This window comes from Mya arenaria, chromosome 6 (genome assembly GCF_026914265.1).
Source record: "Mya arenaria isolate MELC-2E11 chromosome 6, ASM2691426v1".
Taxonomy (NCBI): domain Eukaryota; kingdom Metazoa; phylum Mollusca; class Bivalvia; order Myida; family Myidae; genus Mya; species Mya arenaria.
Genome location: NC_069127.1, coordinates 42,785,937 through 42,805,391, shown reverse-complemented (window position 1 = coordinate 42,805,391; position 19,455 = coordinate 42,785,937). Strand labels below are relative to the sequence as shown.

General features: G+C 36.4%; 2 protein-coding genes across 3 annotated transcripts; one reads left to right on the top strand and one right to left on the bottom strand.

Moving 5' to 3' along the window:
* Positions 1-3,811: 3,811 nt before the first annotated feature.
* On the top strand, positions 3,812-10,994 carry LOC128236819 (para-nitrobenzyl esterase-like). 2 transcript variants are annotated; one of them, XM_052951934.1, is made up of 6 exons: positions 3,812-4,114; positions 7,873-8,453; positions 8,739-8,878; positions 9,534-9,715; positions 9,991-10,062; positions 10,200-10,994. In XM_052951934.1, exons 1-6 carry the CDS (start codon positions 4,045-4,047, stop codon positions 10,796-10,798), a joined length of 1,644 nt encoding a protein of 547 aa, XP_052807894.1. In that variant the 5' UTR covers positions 3,812-4,044; the 3' UTR covers positions 10,799-10,994. The 2 variants fall into 2 exon arrangements, with proteins under 2 accessions (XP_052807894.1, XP_052807895.1); XM_052951935.1 differs by lacking the exon at positions 3,812-4,114 and adding an exon at positions 6,917-7,282.
* Positions 10,995-15,339: 4,345 nt separating this feature from the next.
* On the bottom strand, positions 15,340-18,224 carry LOC128237036 (hemicentin-2-like). Its single transcript, XM_052952214.1, has 2 exons — positions 18,146-18,224; positions 15,340-16,768 (listed from the first exon to the last, which is right to left on the bottom strand). Exons 1-2 carry the CDS (start codon positions 18,192-18,194, stop codon positions 15,810-15,812), a joined length of 1,008 nt encoding a protein of 335 aa, XP_052808174.1. The 5' UTR covers positions 18,195-18,224; the 3' UTR covers positions 15,340-15,809.
* Between the last annotated feature and the right edge of the window lie 1,231 nt (positions 18,225-19,455).

Here is a 19,455-nt window from a genome sequence, read left to right as displayed (position 1 = left end):
GATAACACTCCAAACAATGAAATAACCAAATGAATTTCGAAAAGAGATATTATAACTATACTTCACATGAAGGCATATCACAAATTGCATTATTATTCCAGATTATTCAACGTATTGAAAGATTCTGTGAGTAGAATTTTTTTTTTTTATAGCAAACACCTTGTTTAACCATACATCAGTAAAATAAAATTTATTAAACATTTTAACTATAAATTTAAAATAACCGAACGACATATTTCTTCGACTAAATGCAAGGATCCATGGCACGGGCCCTTAGTTTCAGACAAGAACAAAAATGTAAAAGAACCTTGTTAAAGTCAACAACGTTGTTTACCTATCTTACATTCTCGGCCACTGAAGATACTTAGATACTTATATTCGTTCGTTTCCCCCCATTTTGTCTGTGGGTTTTTTTAGAAAAAGTTATCGCCACCCGTCTTTGTTACTTCAAAAGGGAAAAATTGACTTTAGTTATGTTTGATTACTTTGCCTACCGGTGGTGATGTTTTGTAACACCAACTGAAATTGGCTTGATATACCCAGCATCGAACTTCCATCTAAATAAACCCACCTGGAATTACATATGTTATATCGGTTGTGGCATAGAGGCATGCATTTTACACTCTATTAAGTATTAGAATATGTTTTTTTTTTAAGTTTAAATAATTTAATTCCATCAAATTCGGTAAAAAAAATGATAAAATTAGTGTAGGAGTTTATATTACAGCTTAATTTCTAAATGTAAACATTGTCTTTGTATTTTTTTTCATTTTTGCAATGTGTTTATTATGCATAAAATACCGGTTTATATATTATCATAAATGTGCATACATGTGCATACCGATTTAACAATGACACCTTTGGAATACTTCGACCATTGTTGTTTTGAAAAAGGGTGGAAAACATTCAAGAACTGAGAAATGGTTTTACTTCACTACTCCTCTAGACGTGGTCAATAAGTTTGGTTATGTAGGACTTACGTTTACACTTAGCTATCTTTTACTTGTATGGTACATGAACTTTGTATAAAGGGTAAACATGTGCTTTCATCATTGTTATGTTTTTATATATTTATGTTTATATAATGTGGTCAACTGATTGAATGGAGCATTTTTCAAACTATCTGATGAAAGAATATGCTCACAACTCCTATATGGAACGGAGGTATGTGGTCTCGAAAAATATGATGACCTCGAAAGGGATCATATTTATGCATGTAAGAGGTTTATGTATGCTAAGTTACATACAACAATTACTAGTGTTTGAGGAGATTGTGGCAGGTACCCAATGTATATAGAATCTTATAAATGTTGTGTAAAAATTTGGTTTAAAATACACAAAATTCCTGATCATAGTTGTGTTTAAAATGATATTATCATGTATAATGATAAGTTACATACAAATGTAGTAGAAATAATTGGGTAACAAAAATACGCGTGTGTCTTCAATTCATAGGTTTGTGTTACATTTGAGATATCCCGAAACGTTTGTTATGAAATGGGCTTTTTTATAAAGTCGTTTACTTATACACTATATGACATTTATTTGACAGATATCCGATTTTTTAAATTTATATATGTATCTTTTAGAACTAGTTCTCACGATTTAGAAATTGGAAAGTGTCGTTGTACTGATATCCAAAGAGAACGAAGCTTATGAATGTCAATTTGAATGTATTGAAGATGAATACCACTTGCAACTATGTTATGACTTCTACTAGGATCTGCGAACCCAATATATCCCACAGAAATATTACATTAATACTAACGTTGACGAGTTTAGAAAACTAAGGTCATCATCTCATGTTGCTATAGTTAAATGTGTCTCTACATATTTGTACCATGCATTAATAAAGAAAATTACGACTTAAAGAATAAGATTCTTAAATCACTATCTATATAATAACCATATAACTGTGTATCTGCTTCATTGTTGGGTTGCACGAAATTGTAAATTAATACTGTATAAAACTGTATATTGCAATATGCCGGTTGCCTTATAGCAAAATAAACTGTCATTGTCATAAGGCATTCAGTTAACTCCACCAAATATGTTTCAATTTATATGTATTAAAATGTTAAACACTCAAGAAGTTATTGTAGCTGGAACGCAAAAATATGACAGACGTCTCCAAATTGACGTCGGTGGCATATTTTGAAAACTCGTAGATTCAAAACTGTTCCGAATATTGAAAAAGTAAAAACAGTCCCTAACTGGGTATATGCTCTTCTATTCGTATACCAATTTTCAGACAGTATTACTATAGTTAAACTCGAAAAAAAAATGATAGTCTCGTTCCACTTTAAATTATCCAACTATATAAAACAATCTCTTAAACATAGAACTTCCATCACATATAGTGTTCAGTATATATCAGCTCATCCTCATATTTTAAAATTTGCATATACATTTATATTTTTCACGCATGACAAATTATTCATATCTTCATATAAACATTGCATGTATCGAATCTGTATTATGTGACATATAGAATTTAGGTTATATAGATGTATTTATAGTCTTTGACTATGTACCTTGTGGGTATATGTCAAATCAAATTCTGTTCTGTACTGTTTTGTTCTATATTTTCACAGCATTTTGTTGTCCTCGTACACCGGCATTCGGAACTCCTCGGCCATTTTTTTTCAAAAACAACCTCGGATGTATGCAGGTACATCAGTTGAAGTAGTTCGTATTTTTTTTTAATTAAATCATTAATTAAATGTAGTGTTTTAGAGTTGTATTTGTTGATCTAAGTTTAAATTGATTGCCATTGAATAGTATTATTGCAAACATATTTAAGAATCCCAAGAGTAATGTCACAAAGTTTAACTGCTAAATAAAATTACTACGCGATCTACTTGCAGCGGACTTAAACGTACCACTTTTTCAGTATGTAAACCGTCCAAATACATCCGAGGTTGTTTTCGATAAAATGGCCGAGGAGCTCCGAATGCGTACACCGGATATTGTCATTTTACCAAGTACACAGTGGTTACGTTAACCGATTTTATTTTTCTCAAGAGAAACGTATTTTTTTCTAACTTTAAATGTTTAGTACACAAGTGGAGCTATCTCGCTATATATGGTGTTGGGGTTTGTGAATCACTAGAGTCAGTGTAATCTTGCATGCAAATTGGTCAATTGACTATAGAATATATAGGAAATTTATTTAGTTGTCTAGGGTCTGTTACTTATTGACTGTTACATGTAACTCAGGAAGCAGTTATTATTTTTATCAGTAATCCCCCTTTGATTAAAAGGGCCCATTATAGCGCACTAAACTAATTAATACTGAATTGTACTTGGAAACTCTAAAGTTATTGTTACATGGAAACTTCTGTTTCAAAATGTCCGCATACGACTGAAATTACCATGAATTTTGTGGTAGAAAGCAGGAAAGCAATACCAGGTGCGCATTTTGAACTGTATGCCCGTACGTTTGAGGAAGTGTTAACACGTGAAGGGCTATCATTAGTTGGTTCTTAATATGGTGTATGGGGTGGGCGTGGTAAGGGTGTCTCATATCTTGTGAACATTTTCAAGCATTGTCTAGATCATTCAGTGATACAACAACAAACATTAACAATTAAGACACCCATAGCCTACATGGGCATAGCTAGGGTCAATTTGGGATTACGCTGATTGATGACGGACAGTATATTAACTCCCCCCCCCCCCCATTCGGGTTTTTGGTATGACAAAAACTTCGATCCGTCAAAATTTCATTACGCAACTGCGTATTTGCGTACAGTCAGCTACACGCCTGGCCGACCTACGATTGTTATTCATGACTTCGAGATAAAAGAACTTGCCATTTCGGGTACACCAATTTTTGTTTTGTTTTGGTATATGCCTAGGAATGCCACTGCATACTAATGATGTACGGACATACACCCGAGGCTGTTTTCAATGGAGAAATAACGATTAGTGTCGAATGGCAAACTAAACTTAACGTGAAAGTGGAGGATTGTATTCGCATATCCGGTGTTTTAAGTTCCTTGTTAAACATTTAGTGAAATCATTCATAATCTCATAATCATTATGGAAAATATGGTGACTACGAGGAGATTATTGTTTTTAATTGTCCATGTATATTTTAGTCTAAACAGCGGTAAGTTCCACGCACAATTACTGCATGGTCATCCTCATTTTGTTACATTCTGTTGATTTTTTTACACAGGGTTAATTGAGACAAACAGAAAATAAAATTGATTTCACGGAAGTTAACAATTTCTCATGTGCTCATAAGTTCATTATAGATCATATACATATTTATTTTTTACCATTGAAAATGCACGTTTAAAATTATTTGTTCGATCACAACACTTTGACTTTCCGTAAAGGCAGACTACTAAGGACTTATGGAACATTAACTTTTACAAAGAAACATAAATATTTGCGATTATATTCATGCTTTATGCAGTCTGCCATAAATGCATTTTTATAAAATCAAGTGCTGAGAGTGGTCAACAATGGTAGGAACATTCGTCACGAGCACATACTGAAGCGGTTCCACGCTTACAAGTTTTAGCATTAGGTAACACACCACCATTGTCATTGCCTCTATAATTCAATGTGAAATGATCATTTGAAGACAACATTTAAATGTATTTCGAGGGAACGCATATGATAACCATATATAGTCTTAAAGTACAAGCAATATCCTTAGAAAATGATTAAATTACGGGTTTTAACGACAAACAATGCTATATTTTTATAAAATTTCTTAAGGTGTTGCAGTATTGCAGACGTTTATGAACTTAATTGCATGTAACCTATGTATGATGAGGACCAAAAAATACGGTAGGGCGTTCAAAATGGCCGCCATTAATATCTAAGTGAGTATTTTCTATCTTTTAATATGGGCAAAATTTTAAAAAATAAGACTGTTTATTTCAATATATATACTGCTCTTGTTCCCAATGTACCTTAAATTTACATGCTTTGACTACATCAAGATCAAGGACAAGCCATTTCACGATCAAGGAACGAAAATACCACAGAAAATAATAGTTCTTGTATAATTTTATTGTCTTTGATGTTAATGCATTTTGTGTGTATCAAACTTGGGATGTCATAAATGTATTTAAATCAGCTTATTTTTTTCTGGAATCGCTTACATAATTTAGTAGTCTACTATTCAGGATATATACAATATGTCCACCGAATCTGATATGGACACCTTTTGGCATTGACTACTTGTCTTAAATTGTAGAGCTGCGCATTGGTTTGGTTGGCTTTGAATGGGCTTAATGGTTGCCAACAGGTGTAGTATTTGACTCTGGAAAGGCCTAATGTGAAAAGCACATATGTTTATTCGGCCCTGAATGGGCTAAATAGTTACCAACGTGTGCTCTAATAAGCACTGAAAATGCTTAATGAGAGCTGCACATGAACGTGTTTGCCTTTGAATGGGCTTTTAATATGGCTTCCAAAATCTGCAGTAGGCTTATGAGAGCTGCGCATAGATTTGTTTGGCATTGAATATGGCCATAATGATGTGATCTTTAAATCTTAATTACAGCTTAAAGCCTGAGACTTTTTAATTTGATAAGACATATGAAATGGCGTTGAACAAATAAATAAAATAAATTTCAATACAGATATGGAGAAATTTCAAATCTTCTATATTTCTGTTATTAATTAAAAAGAAATAAGCAATCTAAAATAATATTAATGATTTACAACGTCCTAAAATCAACTTAAAACTCATTGGAATACTTAATAAGATATTGCATTCATGACCTACATAAAAAACAACGCTTTTAATGATAAAATAATACAAACGATGCGCATAGAGTATGTACAAGGTAAGATTTTAAAACAATCTCTTAAATTATGCATACACGAGTCGAAAGTAATGTGTTTTCATTTTTTTTCTTGAAAGTTTCTACAGTTTCTGAGTTTCTGCTAAGAGGCAACTCATTCCACAGTTTTGGTCCCGCAGTTCTTAAACTTCTGTCACTAAATGTTCTCTTTTTATTGAATGGCACAACAGGATGGGAAGTTCGTAAGTTCCTTTTTGAGGTATGTTCTGTTAGTTATCTCTGTAAGGTAGTCAGGATGATTACTAACTGAGCAGTTGTACATGAAGGTTAACATTTACATTTGTTTTCAATACGCTGCAATTTGCTTATCTCACACAGTGCGATTCCGCAGAGGATTACATTACAATAGTCAATATGGGAAATGGCCATAATGACTATAATGATATAATTCTGAGATAATTTAACATGGCGTTATAAATAATACATGTATAAACAATTACGGCGACAATAGTTCGCCCTGCTTAACACCAAGGGAAACATTAAACTTTTCAGAATATGGCATACAAGCAGAATCTTTAATACGAGATTCAAATACGAGATTTCAAGAGTTAAATTCAAAACGCTTCATGTATGACCGTATCAAACGCGTTTTCATAGTCTATAAAACACAATACAACTTGGATGTACTGTTAATAAAATTCTGTAGAATTCTGCAATATAACAATATAATCAGTTGTGCTACGGCTATCTCTTATCACAAATTGTGATGAGTTTAATATATTTTCTCGTTCACACTACTTGTTTATTCTATTCCGTAGGGAAAAATATTTTAGCAATCAAATGTATTAAAGTTATCCCTCTATAGTTAGCAGCACAAGAACGATCACCTTTCTTAAAGATAGGAACTATGACGCGCCTTTACACCAAGCCTCAGGATAAATTCCAATTGTCATAAATAAGATTAAAAATCTTAACAAGATAGAAAAAATAAAGTACTTCAATGAACAAACCAGCAACATTATTTTACTTATCAGTACTTTTATGTTTTTTTTTTTTTTTAAATTTGAAAAAGTTTTCAACATTTCTGTGATCGTAAAAGGACAGTACAATTCATCAACATTTAATGGTTCCTCTCTGGTTACAAAATCGTCATTTCAGAATGAACTGAAGTGTGGAGTATTTGATGTATCCTTAAAATGTTGAATAAAATCATCAATATTGACATCGTGACTACTAGAAATAGGTTCATCTTTATATTTGTTTATATATTTCCAGAACTTTCTGGGCTAGATTTATTTAAAGTACTTAATGTATTTCGTTCTTTGGTATAAAATGACGCGTTGCTTTAATACAGACGAAAAGATATGCTTCATTAGACTGTACAGTGCGTTATTTATAAGTACATGTACAATGCCACTAAAAGGATGCATGTCAAAATCAATAAATTCCAGTCTAGAAAAGCAGAAATCATAAATGAAAAAGGGATAAATAAGCTTCAATATCAACTTAAGGCAAGTGATAAGAATGGGGTTTTTTTTAACCAAAATGTCCTACCATATGTAATAGTTAATTAAGAAATTACTTATTAATATGTTGATTTTCAAATACAGCTATTAAACCTCCGACAAATAACGCGGCCAATATGATATCACCAAATTTAATAACATTATAAAATAGCTATATTATATTAACAAGGTTTACTTTTATATCATTACGTTTTATATGGATGCAATGATGTTTAGATTTCATTTAATAACATTCCGACCTATAAAGATGTTAAACATTGAATAATGAACTATATACGCACATACTGAAAATTGAATGTATCAGACGGCTTAGGTGTTCCATATCTAATCATATGGAATATTATCTATTGTTCTATAAACTGAAATACTACATAAAGTCATGTAAGATACGTACTCTGGTAATGTTGTCATAAATACGAATACATACATTGGCAACTAATTGAAATGACTGCATGATTTGAAGTTAAATATCTATTTTATTTTAATGACGTGATAGGCAATTATAACCACTTGCACAATGAGCAAATATTTTGAATTGTGTGTTTTCTTTCTTGTGATTGAATGTGTTTATGCAGGAGATTATGTTACCGCCGAGAACGTAACTGTTACAACGGAATGCGGTGATGTCAACGGCTTTACGAAAGACGGCGCATACAGTTTCAGAGGAATTCCTTACGCCATGCCACCTGTCGGGAAAAGACGCTGGCAGCCACCAGAAAGCCTTCGCCCCAAAACCGGAAATTGTTGGAATGGCACGTACCCGGCATTCAAATACGGAAGTACGTGTTTCCAAATTAGCCCGTATGACAAGAAAACGTTAATTGGAAGTGAGGACTGTTTATATTTAAATGTTCTCACGCCTACCTTAGACATGAACGCCTCTAAGCCGGTAATGGTGTGGATCCATGGCGGAAGTCTTCAGTTTTCCAGCGGAAGTTGGCCCCTGTATAGCCCCACGGAACGACTGGCGGCGGAGACGGACATTGTTTACGTAGGATTCAACTATCGGCTACATGCGTTCGGCTTCATGGCTCTGCAGGTGCTTGCGGACCAATCTCCCCTCAATGTCTCCGGAAACTACGGTTTCATGGATATGATCACCGTCCTGGAGTGGGTGCAGACCAATATCCGGAACTTTGGAGGTGATCCCAATCAGGTTAATATTTGTTATTGTTCAAGTTTGGTAAAAAGAACATTATTATCATTAACATCAATGCGTTCTGCCTTTTATTGTTTTATTGCACGATAGTATATGTGAACGTTCTATTGTGGTTTTGTTTATGTCCAAGTATAAATAAAATTCACGATTTAGAAAAAGAAAGTGGATCAACGGCAAACGTAACACTTCGATGTGAAACTTTGCAACCTTCTGACGCATATACCCACTTGAATTATTATAGCAGATACATACATCACACTGTCGCTTTGTTGTCTGTGAAAGGTAACGGTGTTTGGTCAGAGTTCCGGTGGGACAGCAATATTCGCGCTGCTTGCCTCTCCCCTCTGTCAGGGCCTCTTCCATCGTGCTTGGCTCCTCTCAGCCTCTGCGATCCTCAACAAGACCGTAAATGATGCCTACAGGTGAGTCGCCAGGATGGGCCTCTCTTTTTTTAATGAAATATGATTTTCACTTCTTCCCTCGGCACTCATGCTAGAGCCTGTTTCACCGTCAGCCTACATGTCAGTCGACAGGAAGGGCCTCTCATTGATAATTGAGCAAATATTATATTACATTTGCTAATGCTCTACGACCCTTGACATTCAGGCATAGCTTCTTTCACCACGTCTGTCTCCCCTCAGCCTACATGTGAGTCGGCAGGGCGGGCCTCTCAGTAATAGTTGAGCATATACTATATTGCATTTGCTAATGCACTGTTACCCTCGCCATTCTGGTATTACTTGTTTCACCGTGTCTGTCTCCTCTCAACCTGCATGTGAGTCGACAGGACAGGCCTCTCGACATTTTTCACCAAACCCGAATCTTCTGTCAAAGACATATGCACGCTTCATTTGACTCTTAATTTGACATTCCTTTAAAATAAACTTGATAAAAAGTAATAAAAGCTGAGATCACAGCTTACATACTGTTCAAAGTATTTCAAAAACGGAGTCGAAGTTATTAAAGTTATGAAAAATAAAGTTCTGCTTTAACATTAATATAATTATATGGAATGATGTGTATCCGTACGTCCTAATAACTTTATGCGCGTCTTACCTTTCTCCTCAATTTATACAGAGACAACGAGGTTTTCCTGACACGGACGGGTTGCGGGTCGGACGTGCGCTGTCTGTACGGTCTGTCGGCGGCGAAGGTGACGCAGGCGGTCCCCTGGAATGTGTTCCCGTACTGGGCCATGGAAGATCAAGGGGACCTCCCCACAAGGAACCATTTTGACGGTGCCATCGCTGTCGTCGATGGTAATGTTGCCAATATACTCATATGCTCAAGAATTCAAACATCATTCATCATATTGGCGATGGCAATGTAATGTTGTCTATGTTGCAAAACCAAGAATGCACAGAAACGGGCTAGTTTTGAATTAATCTACAGTCGCTAATTGCCTTCTTTTTAATACTTTTTTATCTTTTGACATTTCTATTACATCTGAACATTTTCTATTCCTCCATTCGATAAAGAAATGATTTAAGGAGAAACATATTTTGTTCAGTACTGTATGCTTGTTTTATTTCAGGAGTAGTAATCCCAGAGGCGCCATTTTTAGCCTGGTCAAAGGGAAACATGGTTGATGTCCCTTTACTGATAGGTAATACAAAGTACATTTGAATGCCTTGGCAATATTCCGGTAAACCAATTTACGTACAATTTCCGATTCTACTGATTTGTATATCTACTTTTACTGCAACCAATTTTGTTTAGCAATTTTTAAAAACTGTTTTATAGGATCCTGTGCCAATGAAATAGACTACAATCCAGTCGAAAGGACAATGAATACTTGGACGTGGGATCAATACGTCAGACACGTAAACGCCAAAATGGGTACGTTCGGGAATTTAACGTTAGAGACGGCGTTAAGGTTATATCCGGTTAACCGATCCACACCGGAATTTCAGCTGACAAGCATGGCCAGTGATATTGCTTCAAATTGTCCGAATGACGTGCTTGCACAATACGCAAGCAGCACGTTCAAGTCTCCGGTATACCGTTACGTCGTGACGTCAACACCATCCGTTCCAGTTCATGCCGTTGGTATTCCGTTTCCGGCCTCTTATTCATTCCATATGTGGGACATTTTCGCATTTTTCGGACTCATCCAAGATTACATAAAAGAACCGACGTTGCGTGATATACAATGGCAACGTAACGTTCAGAAGGAAGTGATCTCTTTTGTACGTACCGGAAAGCCGACGTCTGAATGGGGAACGTATCCTGACGTCACAGCTTTGCTCTCTGACGTCACTGAACTCGCAAAGGCTTACAATCCCGCACAATGTGAATTCTTAATGAAGGGCGGGTTCTTTAGTCATGCCTGGATAAACTGATAATTTGTCGATTTTTTTTCATGATAACCTTTTTTTAATTGTCCCATATCTTAAGTCATGTAACCTTCTTAAAGTTTGTTGTTGTTTTTGTTGTTTTCATCGCCAAGTCCGTCACATATTGTTGGTGGATTTTTTTGGTAAAAAAATGATATAAGTATAGACATCTTTAAAACATAAATCTCCGAAATGAACATTATGGCACTTGTCTGTTTTATTTTTTGAACCATGGCATTCTCATTTGTGTATTCCTAATGGTTTTATTCGAAAGAGCACCATCCTCTGCAAGTGCAGCTTATTCAAAACAACACATATTCACAGGCATCTGAATCATTGTTTGTCACTTAAATGTTGTTTAAAACCATTTTGGGTACATACAATGAGATAAACAACACATCTGAAGATATTTAGTGTCTTTGATATACAAAAAAGAAACAAGGTATGTAACTCAAACTTACCCGATTTCACGGTAGAGTCCAGTTTTATGCAAATTTCTCAACCAACATATAAACAATCCATTTTTAGATAAGTGACATGGAAAGAAGAGTCAATTACCTTTAAAATGGTGTGCGATATGTTGGTATAACTATATTGTCTTTAGACAAACAAGCATAATTCAATGTCCAATTCTCGTGTTTTTCTTTAGTCGGAAAGAGTACAGCAAATTCAAATCTTCAATTTTCCCCGTATAAACAGTGCTAAACACATACCTATTGAAGTTATTTTATGCTTCAGTGTACAGATAAATTAATTCCATTACTTTATATCACAATAAGACTAACACCACAGTTTAAGAAACAACCGTATCAGTCTTCAAATTAAATCCACTTAAAATTTTGTTTGAGACGGACATTTTCCTGACAGCGCTCAGATGTTTCTGATCAACCTCCAAAGAAGAGCATTTGACCCATCCAAGCTTGTGTGGCTCACATTCAAGCCGGTACAAAGATGTTTAATGTACATGTCAATGACATCAACTGGGCGCTTGTCGGTAAAATGGCTTGGTGCCTACGAAATTAAAAGAGAATTTAGTTTAAGGCTAATACAGTTGTTTCTAACATTGTGATGTTAGTCTTTTCGTGATATTATGAAATGGAATTAATTTATCTGTACATTGAAGCATAAAATAACTTCAATAGGTCTGTGTTTAGCACTGTTTATACGGGGAAAATTGAAGATTTGAATTTGCTGTACTCTTTCCGACTAAAGAAAAACACGAGAATTGGACATTGAATTATGCTTGTTTGTCTAAAGACATTATAGTTATACCAACATATCGCACACCATTTTAAAGGTAATTGACTCTTCTTTCCATGTCACTTATCTAAAAATGGATTGTTTATATGTTGGTTGAGAAATTTGCATAAAACTGGACTCTACCGTGAAATCGGGTAAGTTTGAGTTACATACCTTGTTTCTTTTTTGTATATCAAAGACACTAAATATCTTCAGATGTGTTGTTTATCTCATTGTATGTACCCAAAATGGTTTTAAACAACATTTTAGTGACAAACAATGATTCAGTTGCCTGTGCACATATTACCTTCCTTTTAGCATACATATTTACAACTGACAAAGGCAAAAAATCCGAAAAATCCGCATTACATGTTATTCATAAATTGTATTTAAATTCCACATAACATGCTTCATACATAGGTTTGAAGCTTCCAATTATAATAAGTGTAGATACTTTTTTTTAGAAATCGTGTGACAGTTCAAACATTCAGTGTGTTACGGTACTATACCATTCATTGCATGATACAAATATACCACAATGTCGGTCAAAGGTTACTATATCTCTGACAATCGCCTGACTCTCCGCCGCTGAGAAAGGAGTTCCATCCTGAAATAACTACACATGTATACAATTATATGAGTAGTAATGTTCACTCATGCTAAGTTCACGAAAAAAATAAGATACTGGTAATAACATGGGTTTAATTTTGAGCCCGGAAAAGTTTTACAAGTACATTGTACGTAGAATGTATTCCTACGCGAAACTTTGAAAGTTTTGTACCTCAGCATACTTTTTTATTTTTTCGTTCAAATGGGAAATTTACTTAGGACGTTCCCAATGATGATGAACTGGGACCTGTTTCTTTCAATGATACTATTCGAAACTACAATGCCCGGTTGTTTATAAATTCGCTAAATTCTGCAAATTATCATTACAGTTACGACAATCGTTTTCGCTAAATTTCTTTGTTAGTTTGTTTTCGCTAAATATTGGTTGTTTAATTGTAAATTTAACGACAATGACATCGCTAAACAGTTATGGCGACATATCTGGGGTCATCTCTGTATCCATCCACACGAGAGAGAGGTCCTGCAAAATATCATTCAAAACCACATTAATGTCTTCAAATGTGTTATAGTTCATGTGAGAACTTGAAAATGCATACAAGAATGCCATGTCAACACCATTAAATGCTACCTAAATGGGGGGGGGGGCATTTTTAAGAACTACTTGAAGGGATATATCGATCTGTCATCATTTCGTTGTGGATCGACACCATATGCTAGAAATAAATTTATAAATAAGCACTGACCATAGCAACAGGTCGGACACCATTTGAATTACCACTGGTTATACCAGGCCATCGTTTATTAGACCTATGTATTGGATTGGGTAAGGATTTAGAGCCTAGCTGTTGAAATTAAAAAGTGTGTAGTAAACTATTTGTTGGAGAAAAAGGACATACTGAGGACCATCCAGACTCTATAACTGCCACATATACAACGCTAAAGGTATTTGAAAACTAAATGCAGTAGCCAGATAGATGTTATCAAGATGAAAATATTTTCTATGCTTACATTTATAGAAAGGTTATTATAAAATGACTTTTGGTTAAATATTTAAGCTGTAATTAGTATTTTTAACGATTTTATATTGATAGTGATTTTAATATGTTTCTATGATTTTATTGCAGGTAGAGAAATTTTCACGAAAAGAATGTCCCCCAACACCAAGAGCTGCGCCTGTATCAAAGAAAGTCATTTTTAAAGTTTCAGAGGCTCTCTCGCAGTATGACAAATCAGCTTAAAACTGAGATTGGTCACGACCAAATGTACATGAATAATCGGTCTTGCAGGAAAATAAGCCATATGTCGGTTTGCAAATACATTAATAACTTTATGTAATTAAAGAAGATCATTACATGTGAACGTGATCGTGTTTGTCATTAATACAAGTGTATTTACTAATAATATCTTACCAGTTATGGTGTTTTCAAGTGCTTGTCATAGTATCATATGCTATCTGATTACAGTCAGCTGTAGATCTGATAGATCAAGAGGAATATACAGCCACACCAATTTGAACAACTGATAAGGAGCGAAATATATTTAAAATTTATATTTATTAGTATCATTCAGAAGCTGGTTATCGGACATTTATTGTCCGTCTTTCACGGTATGTCTTTCCCTTTTCTCTTATTTGGACTCTTCTCTGAAGATATATATTTAAATTTTTCACTGGCACCATCAATTTAGAAATTATAATCAATCTCTTCGACAGAGTGAACATAGTTTAAAATACCGGTTAGGATCTAACATAAACGAAACAGCAAATAAAAGCATATAACTATAATTAAATTGAGACATGTACATTTCCGAACAACAAAATGCAACAATTGCATATTTTTATATTAAAAGAGCTTCATTTTTAACCATTTTGCCCTCTGTATATAAAAAGAATATTGGAACTTCTGTTTTATATGCATACGCCGTTTAATATACGAGCACACCAAATTTTGCACAATAGATAGTGGACAAAGAAACGCCGAATAATTTGTAAAGCGTCATAAAGAAGAGAAAAGAAGAATAAATGGAGAATTCCAGGATGTGACCACCTCAATATGATCACATATTTGAGGACACGATGGGTCCCGGAAGTGAGGAAAGTGAAATTATTAACTATTGGTTCATCCCATGTACAATGTTGGGACACAATGTTTTTAGAACAAAAATGAATTGGTGATTAATTTACCAAACAGCGTTTTGCATAAAAAGATTCTCTATTATCCTACACATGTACACGATTAACCCCTTCACGCAAACAAACATCAATATAAGTCAGTGTGTGTATACCACGTGATAAATTACGTCACAAATGCTACCTTCTGAAGGCAACATTTTGCTTCGAATGATGACTTAAAACATAGATAACTTTTCTTTTTATTCACCATCAAAGGGCAGTCTATGTCGCTTAAAGAGCCACATATTCGTTTTATTACCGGAGTTTGATAAGGTGATTAGTTTTCTCAAACCTGTTTCAAAAATAATGTTTTGAAAGTGCTACATCAGGCGGTCGTTTTGTGAATAGGTTTGTCGAAGTGATTTAAGAAACTAAACTCTCAATCAAACTCTACTAGTGAAACACTGAAGGCAGAATAATTAGAAAAGTTATGTTTATATAAAGTCTTCACTTGAAGCAAAATATTGCCTTCCGACGTAGCATTAATGACGTCAATTATCACGTGGTATAGAAAATCTGCCATGAATCTGGATGTTCTTTCATATTGGTTTTGAGTGAAATGCTGTAATGTAATTCAATACTTTATTATACCAACTTATCAATACATTTATATACAATATATATAAACAATAATTACCTTTGAAAATGGTTGGACATGTTGAATATCATACAGGTGGATTTTGTGTAACAATGCAAACTTTGATCGTCTGACCTCTCCCTGATAAAACCCAAACCCAATGTTCGGTCAGCATTCTTTAGAAAATAACTTGATTGTTGATCAACAAAAGGGACACAACTCAAAATCAACATATAATTTGTATATTAAAATACTCGCAATGAACAAGTATCGCAAATAAAAACATAAATTATTAAGCACGTTTACTTTATTTCCATTTGGCATATACATGTAATACGTTTGTAATAAAACCGTCCTAAATGTCTCGGAGGCCCACACCGGACGTTTCCAAAGTAAAGGACTTCAGATACGCCGACAAATCTCAGCTAATTTTTGAAATACGTTTATCTACGCAAATCATGTCAGTCACATTTGATCACATTTCCGTTGATGGTGCAATTTGGTGCAGCTTGTGTGGATTCCTTTAGTTCTACGACCTCCACGGTTGCCCTTGCCTCCTGCCCCTCACCTTCCGCCACGCATGTGTACGTTCCAAAGTCGGAATCGGCAAAGGCACCCGTTTGTGTTTCCAGGGTGACGAACTCGGCCGGTACATGTGCACCTACCGGCTCCACGACAAACTTATATTTCCATGCTGTTGGGGTCACCCTTTTTCCATGAATGTCAATCCAGTAAGTGTCGTACAATGGTGCCCCTTGCGCGTAACACGATATCGTAAATATACCTCCCTTCTTGACTTCAAAGGTCCGTTCCATGACGTCAACTTCGACAGGAAACTTTACGATAAGATTGATAGTATAGTCCTCGTCACTGACGGAATTTTCCCCACGGCATGTGTAGACGTCGGTAGCGTAACGCTTGACGTCACGTATAACTAGTTTTCTTCCCGTGATGCCGGTTGGCTGTTTGGCGTCACCTCTTAACCACGTTATTCTCGGTACCGGCTCACCAGTAAACGCGCACCTGAGCTCCACCGTGCCGCCTTCATCTACGTTTACTTCCGGTAAGCTTGTTCCGCCATAGTCTATCTTAGGAGCGACCAAAATTAGCAGCTGCACGTTAGATAATATGACTTTTTGATCAGCTTGGCACGTGTAATTTGCCGCGAATGTGTCCCTGACGGACTTAATCAGAAGATTCCATTCCATTTCGGACGTCTTGACGACCTCAATCTGGTTCACGTATTTGAGGACACGTGTACCGGAAGTGAGGTAGGAGTCCTTGGATGATTTCCAACGTACGGAGACGTTGTCGGGGTCCATACCTGAAGCAAGGCGGCATGGCAGCAGAATGTTTTCCCCTCGCCGGACGTGGAATGTAACATCATAAGGTTTGGTGTCACTGTCGGACAAAAGCGGACCTGAAAATGGAAATTATGACAAGAACAGCTTCAAATAAACAGACAACTCGTATATTTTAATTTATCTGAAATTTGTATTAGGAACAGATATAGAATGTTTCAAATAAGTACGTGAAGTTGGCGGCCTATCGGCGTGAAGTAAGCGGCCTAACGGTCTAGCGCCTAAGCGGCTTGAATTTTGCGGCCTGGCGGCATAGCGACGTGAAGTAAGCAGCCAAGCGGTCTGGCGGCCAAGCGGCGTGAAGTTGGTGGCCCTCTCGTCTAAGATTGCTTCTATTTCAAAGGGTTTTCGATGCGTTTTTTTTTTTCAATAACAAATTAACGGTTATATGCACAAATAAACACCCTGTAGCGATTATCGGTATTTCCCAAAAAGTCGATCTAGCAGCCCATCGGCCCGGTGCCTTAGCGGCGTGAAGTTAGCAGCCTAGCGGCCTAAAAAATCTGTTTCAAAGCATTGTTATGCATTTTTCGAAACAATAACAAATAACCCGTTTTATGCACAAATTAACATCCTTAGTAGCGATTGCCAGCATTTCCCAAAAAGTCGATCTAGCAGTCCTGCGGCCTAACGGCCTAGCGGAAGTTTTCTATTTCAAAGCATGTTTTAACGTTTTTTTTATGCACAACTTAACATCCTATAGCAATTAGCATATTTTTTTTCTAAAAAAGTATCCTCCATGTTACAAAATATGCTAACACCGCTAGGCCGCTGATGGGCTGTAAAATGACAGTGTTTACCATATTTTTTGAAACCAAACAACATATAGTACACAATGGGAATGGCATTAAAAATGCCGATACTTGCTACAGGATGTTAATATATTCATAAAAAGCGTAAATCCAGCCTACATTTCCAGGACACGAAAAGAAAGTATGAGCAATGTTTGCCTTCAACCGAAGGATATCTTGGTTAGATTTATCAAAAGTTTCAAATTTCATAATCATGCCACGATTTTTCCCTATTGAAGTACCACGTTTGCATTTTTCCCATTCAATGTCTTCCAGACCAGTATAAGAACACGGTAACCTCTGAAGGGGCGCTTCAATCAGAGATGCGGTATCACACAAAATGACATGTTCTGTCATAATATTCAAGAACAAAATAACTCATACTTGAACTGCTTATGACGACTTATCACTGTGATGTTATAAACAATGTATTCATATTTCACTCAAAATTTAAATTGTTTACTGATTGACAAAGATCTCGAGCTCCTTTCTGGGCGAGAAAAATATAACCACTATATTATATATACGTAGTGGATTTAGGAGGCCATGCTAACATGTGTCGTATAAATAGAAAATCATTTAAGAACGAATGCCACAGAATTTTTTAAATGCCAAAAGATTTAAATAATTTTGCACATTTTTTACCAAATAGCAAATATCCAGCAATCATAATCCTCTCCATCTTTACCACCATATAACATGTGTCTTAACCTTGAGATCATCATTGCCGTGAATAAGTGTTTGTCCCGGTGCAGTGGCTTCCGCGTTCCGGACTGCTTCATTGCAGCACCACTACAAATGTTTGATATAAGTAGATAGATAGTAGTATGTTTAAGATTGTTGTCTTTGTGTTCTTCAAAATATAAAACCTAACCCCGAATGTATCACACCGCCAGGTAACCCTTGGATACAGTGCCATTGGTCCCCTTGCTCGTTTTTAAGGCATCCGCACCATAACAGTGTCTGAATATGGGCCAAATTGGCATGGGGGATCGAGTTCATGTCCCTATCCCGCATAGCCTGCCTCAAATCCTAGGGTATTCACATGTGCCATCACCTAGGGCCAGGTCTCGGCTACACAGTGACATATGCCCCTATGGTCCCCTTGCTCGTTTCTGCGAGAACGAGCCTTACATGTATGGTAGGGGTCAGTAGGGCTTATATTGCCCATATACGCACAATGTTGGGCTAAGGACGGGGCCAGACTAACATCCTCGTAGTATTAACAGTTTCCCCGAATGTATCACACCGCCAGGTAACCCTTGGATACAGTGCCATTGGTCCCCTTGCTCGTTTTTAAGGCATCCGCACCATAACAGTGTCTGAATATGGTCCAAATTGGCATGGGTGATCGAGTTCATGTCCCTATCCCGCATAGCCTGCCTCAAATCCTAGGGTATTCACATGTGCCATCACCTAGGGCCAGGTCTCGGCTACACAGTGACATAGGTCCCTATGGTCCCCTTGCTCGTTTCTGCGAGAACGAGCCTTACATGTATGGTAGGGGTCAGTAGGGCTTATATTGCCCATATACGCACAATGTTGGGCTAAGGACGGGGCCAGACTAACATCCTCGTAGTATTAACAGTTTCCCCGAATGTATCACACCGCCAGGTAACCCTTGGATACAGTGCCATTGGTCCCCTTGCTCGTTTTTAAGGCATCCGCACCATAACAGTGTCTGAATATGGGCCAAATTGGCATGGGGGATCGAGTTCATGTCCCTATCCCGCATAGCCTGCCTCAAATCCTAGGGTATTCACATGTGCCATCACCTAGGGCCAGGTCTCGGCTACACAGTGACATATGCCCCTATGGTCCCCTTGCTCGTTTCTGCGAGAACGAGCCTTACATGTATGGTAGGGGTCAGTAGGGCTTATATTGCCCATATACGCACAATGTTGGGCTAAGGACGGGGCCAGACTAACATCCTCGTAGTAATAACAGTTTCCCCG